Here is a 5,277-nt window from a genome sequence, read left to right as displayed (position 1 = left end):
TACCAGAAGAAGCCCTAGACAGATTAACACTAAATCTGATAGTGAAATGTAAGTAATTCCTTTGTAAAAGTTTTTTTGTTCTTGATTTCAAGATGTGATTATTAAATAAAATGTTAGCTAGAAAGGCAGTAACACTGCATAATTTGGTTGTTGGCCTCACAATTATAGGAACTTTCTCTTTATTAGAATGGTTTGCCAGGGAAGAACCTTAGATATCATCCCATCCAACCACAATTCCTCTAAAGGGCCCTTCAGAATACTAAAATAGAGCAATATAATCTATCCAATTTTGTGAAACCCCTAATTAAGAACTGATCACTTAATTTCTATTCTTGACTTAAAGCAAAACAACAAGTTTCACTTTGTGGAAATGGAATAGTGTTTTTAGTGGCGGAAATGCAACCATTTTTCTGTGATAGGACCAGTGACTCTGATCACATCTGCACTCAGGTTTACTTTTGTTTTCTGTAAGCTCCCTGAACACAAGATATACATATACATCTTGTATATCTTGTGAAGACCTTTGAGTCCCCATCATCTAGGGCACAGCTGATGAATGACAGGTACTCAAAAATTAATTGTTGAAAGAAGCATTGATGAATAAATGAATATTTTAACATCTCTCTACTGCATTTCCTCCATCCTTTTTATCTTCCAGCTGCCAATACAATTTGTACCTTCAAAATGGTTATGGCAAATGTAACCACAATGAGCGGATTCCTCCTCATGGTGTTTTCCAACAACCGTGAGCTGCAGATCTTACATGCATTGCTTTTCTTGTTAATATACTTATTAACCTTAGCAGAAAACCTCCTGATTATCGCCATCACAACTCTGGATCAACATCTCCAAAACCCGATGTATTACTTTTTGAAACACCTTTCGCTCCTGGACCTCTCCTTCATTTCTGTCACGGTCCCCCAGTCCATTGACAATTCACTGACAGGCAATGGCTATATTGCCCACAGTCAGTGCATGCTTCAGGTTTTCTTCTTCACAGCTTTGGCCTGGGTTGAGGTGGCCATTCTCACAGTGATGTCTTATGATCGCTATGCCGCCATTTGCCTCCCGCTGCACCACGAAGACATTATGGATCCCAGAGCCTGTAAGCGGGCTATGATAGCTGTATGGCTGAGTGGTGGCATCTCTGGAATCTTGTATACAGCTGCCACCTTCTCCATCACATTCTGTAAGGCCAAAATAATCCACCAGTTCTTCTGTGATATCCCCCAGTTGCTGAAGCTCTCCTGCTCCAGTGATTACCTAGGCATGATTGGAGTGGCTGCTTTCACGACGATGCTGGCGTTCATCTGCTTCGTCTCCATTGTTCTTTCCTATGCGCACATCTTTTCCACAGTTCTAAGAATACCCTCTGCCAAGGGCCGCTCCAAGGCCTTCTCTACCTGCCTGCCCCACCTCTTTGTTGTGTCATTTTTTCTTTCCACAGGCATTTTTGAGTTCCTAAAACCAACTTCAGATTCTCCAACCGCTTCTGACATTATCATATCTATCTTTTATACAGTAGTGCCCCCAACACTGAACCCTATGATCTACAGCTTGAGGAATGAAGACATGAAGGGAGCTTTAAGAAAGTTACTGTTGCCTGGTGAATTCACCAGGAAAAAAACATTTTTGTCCTGTGGTTGATGGCTGTCCAATATTACACACAGGAGCATATTTAATAACTGGAATCCATTATATATAAATGGTAAAGACTGCCAAAGAGTCAGACATGACTGAGCAACTGAGCATTCATGTAACATGTATATAGTAATGTTGAGGAAAAACAACACTTTTTTCCCCGTTGATAAACCAAATGCTATAACCACAATCATAATGAAAATGCTTCATTTGACATCTTCACTTTTTTAGACACTGAAATAAGACTTTTTGTTATTCTTTCAAATTAAGAGAAAATAAACAATTATATATAATATTTTAGTGTAGGTCCACTACTTTCCTTTTCCTCCCAATACGTATAGACATGCAGACACAAACACGTATCAGGTCATACCAACAGCACTTTTGGAAAAACAGCATAGGCAAAATTACAGCAATAATATTAATAAACAGTGACCAACTGTTTAATTCCAAATGTCCATTTAAATTTTTGTCTTTTAAATGCCAAGTTTACATGCTGATACAAATATATACAATTATTATGCATATTTAAGTAGTTTCACTAATATAATTTTCTTGAATACACAGAATTCAATGGAATTCATATCATAATACATTTAACCATTCACCTATTTTATACATATATATTTTTTCCAATTATTCATTCATGCTAGAAATTGAATTTCTACTCTTCATAATTCCATGGACTAGGATTGTTGAGCCAAACATGTGAAATGTTAAGCTGCTTTGAGTATGTGACTGTATTGTTTTCTAAAAATGTTAAATCATTTTATGTGGCTATTAGGAATGTGTGGCCATGTCAGTTCTACACGTCTCCCATGATTTATGAATTCATACAACAAACATGCAGAGAGATTCTATTAGGTGGCTGAAATCATAACAGGTGCCTGGAACATAAAAGTGTATAAAATATACACACATTGGGTAGTGTGGAGATTTTTCATCTTTATAGCTGCAATATTTTAACTTTAATTATTTTGAATGTGATAGATGAAGAAATTAAATATATTACAATTTTTATTTTGCTCTCATATTATTCATTTTAATTTTAAATATTTTTATTCTTTATCCATTATGTAAAAAGTTTTATAAATCTTAGAAGTCTGTGTTTTATAACAGCGAAAACCATTTTCTCAGTCCCTCTTTAACTTTATTATTTTAATTTTCTTTACTATGCAATCTCATATAATTTGATATGAGTTTCTAAAGGTTGTAGCAACAAAGCTTAATCAGTCTAAGTTACCAGGGATAGTCTTAAATGACTAATAATTAAATCTTTTTTGTTAGTTATTAGACTCTTCAATCCATCTGTAATAATGTATAAATTATATTTTTTATGCTACACACCAACTAAATATGTTAATTTATGAAATATTTCTTTTATTGACCTATTATTTAATGAGCCTACTGAATTATAAAGTATGTCAATTTTTATTTCCATTTCTATGCTTTCAAATTTTTATTAATCTATGTTTATGTATTTAAGCTAGTTAAGTAATATTGTATTTTTTTTTACTGTAGTGATTTAGGTAGAGGACTATTCTTTGATTTACAAAGTATTTTTATTGCCTTGTATTCTTAATTTGAACCTCTTCATTCAGTTCAATAAATATTGCATTTGTTCTTGAGAGCATTCAGTCATTCAAAATTTACAAATTAACTTGGGATATGTACTCTGTTATATAGTTTCTTTTAACCAAAAAATACTAAAATGTTTTATACTAAATAATATTTTGCTAATTCTCTTTATGAAAGTAGCTCACATTTCTCAATAGCCTTTTTCTATGATTTTACATTTGTGTGGTTACTATCAGATCAGATCAGATCAGTCGTTCAGTCATGTCCGACTCTTTGCGACCCCATGAATCGCAGCACGCCAGGCCTCCCTGTCCATCACCAACTCCCGGAATTCACCCAGACTCACGTCCATCAAGTCAGTGATGCCATCCAGCCATCTCATCCTCTGTTGTCCCCTTCTCCTCCTGCCCCCAATCCCTCCCAGCATCAGAGTCTTTTCCAATGAGTCAACTCTTTGCATGAGGTGGCCAAAGTACTGGAGTTTCAGCTTTAGCATCATTCCTTCCAAAGAAATCCCAGGGCTGATCTCCTTCAGAATGGACTGGTTTAAACCTGATTTAATTTCTATTCATGTTGAACACTCACTGCAGGTACCAAGCACCTTTGAACAATGCCATAAATTGTAGGAATTCCCACACTACTCCTACCACTATCTCCCAAGGCAGAAAACAAAAACTCACTTTCTTGGTATTTATTTCAGCTAGAATGTAGACATAGAACCTTGGTTCTGAGATTAGATATTTCAGCCTGAGGTTTTAACTAAGAAAAGAAAAATGTGAGAAGCAGGAACTATGTGGCATCCATTTCTAAAGAAGTTAGTGGTCCAGGCATTCAGTTTTGGGGAGTGGAAGTAGTAGAGTCTGTAACCCTGTTCCCCACACCCACAATAGGAAATGCAGTCTGTTCAGCAGTGACAGAAGTGTGCTCCCTTCTAGGACAGTGTCATTGTCCTGAGCTCATATCTTCCAAGCTTGATTATCAGACCTTCCAAGACCCTGTATGGTATAGCTAGATACAGTTAGGATTTGTTCTGTGTGTTGCTACTAAGAAATTTGAGAACTATAACTGTTAAGAATACTACACTGATTCTTATATCATGAACTTAAACCTAGCCACTTTATTAATTTCTAATAACTCTAGCAGTAATTGATTTCTGTGAAGGTTAGACTCTTACCCTCCCAGAGATACTAGGAGATCAGAAATGTTTCTTCCTTGACAATTATATTTCAAAATGATGGCGTTCATCCCTGAGAAAGACATTCTTGGGTTGTAAAACTGACAAGAAAGGATGTTCCCTGGTGGCCTAGTGGTTAAGATTCCATGCGTTCACTGCTGCAGCCCTGGGTTCAATCCCTGTCAGAGAGCTGAGAATCTACAAGCTTCACAGTGAAGCTGAAAAAAGGGAAAAAAATGATAGGAAATTTTTAAAAGATTTATATCTTTAAAAAAATTTTTTTTATTTAAATTTATTTATTTTAATTGGAGGCTAATTACTTTACAATATTGTATTGGTTTTGCCATACATCAACATGAATCCGCCATGGGTGTACATGTGTTCCCCATCCTGAACCCCCCTCCCACCTCCCTCCTCATACCATCCCTCTGGTTTATCTCAGTGCACCAGCCCCATATCTTTTTAAAAAGGGACAGGAAAAGAGTTTACAATTTCAAATTTTCTAAAGACAGGAGCCTAGAGTGAGGAAGAAGCCAGTGAGTTGGTTCATCAGTCATTTGATGGTGATATGGCCTTTTTGTTACCACTGTTTACCCAAAATGCAAAACAGTTACTGCATGAACAACTGGGAAATACAGAACTTTGCACCATCTAGGGCAGTGATGTGCAGAGAGGGTGATTTTGTCTGTAAGAACATTTGGCAATGTCTGGAGGTATCTTTTGGCAATGTCTGGAGGTATCTTTAGTTGTCACAGTTGCTTGGGAGGATGCTCCTAACATTTAGTGGGTAGAGGCCAGTGGTGCTGCTAAACATCCTACAATGTACAAAACTCCAGACATAAAGAATTATCCAGCCCCAAATGTCAATGCAGCTGCCACTGAGA

The 5,277-nt window shown here is 36.5% G+C and overlaps 1 protein-coding gene across 1 annotated transcript; it reads left to right on the top strand.

Annotated features, from left to right (window-relative positions):
- The first annotated feature begins 684 nt into the window (after positions 1 to 684).
- On the top strand, positions 685 to 1,647 carry LOC109576696 (olfactory receptor 14J1-like). Its single transcript, XM_019985341.2, has one exon. The coding sequence runs from the start codon at positions 685 to 687 to the stop codon at positions 1,645 to 1,647; it is 963 nt and encodes a 320-aa protein (XP_019840900.2).
- Positions 1,648 to 5,277: the final 3,630 nt, after the last annotated feature.

This window comes from Bos indicus, chromosome 23 (genome assembly GCF_029378745.1).
Source record: "Bos indicus isolate NIAB-ARS_2022 breed Sahiwal x Tharparkar chromosome 23, NIAB-ARS_B.indTharparkar_mat_pri_1.0, whole genome shotgun sequence".
NCBI lineage: Eukaryota > Metazoa > Chordata > Mammalia > Artiodactyla > Bovidae > Bos > Bos indicus.
The sequence above is the reverse complement of the archived record's forward strand: the minus strand, read 5'-3'. Positions and strand labels throughout refer to the sequence as shown.

Bases quoted from the DNA above. Each gene is read 5' to 3' on its own strand.
- LOC109576696 (XM_019985341.2), top strand. From the start codon at position 685: ATGGTTATGGCAAATGTAACCACAATGAGCGGATTCCTCCTCATGGTG.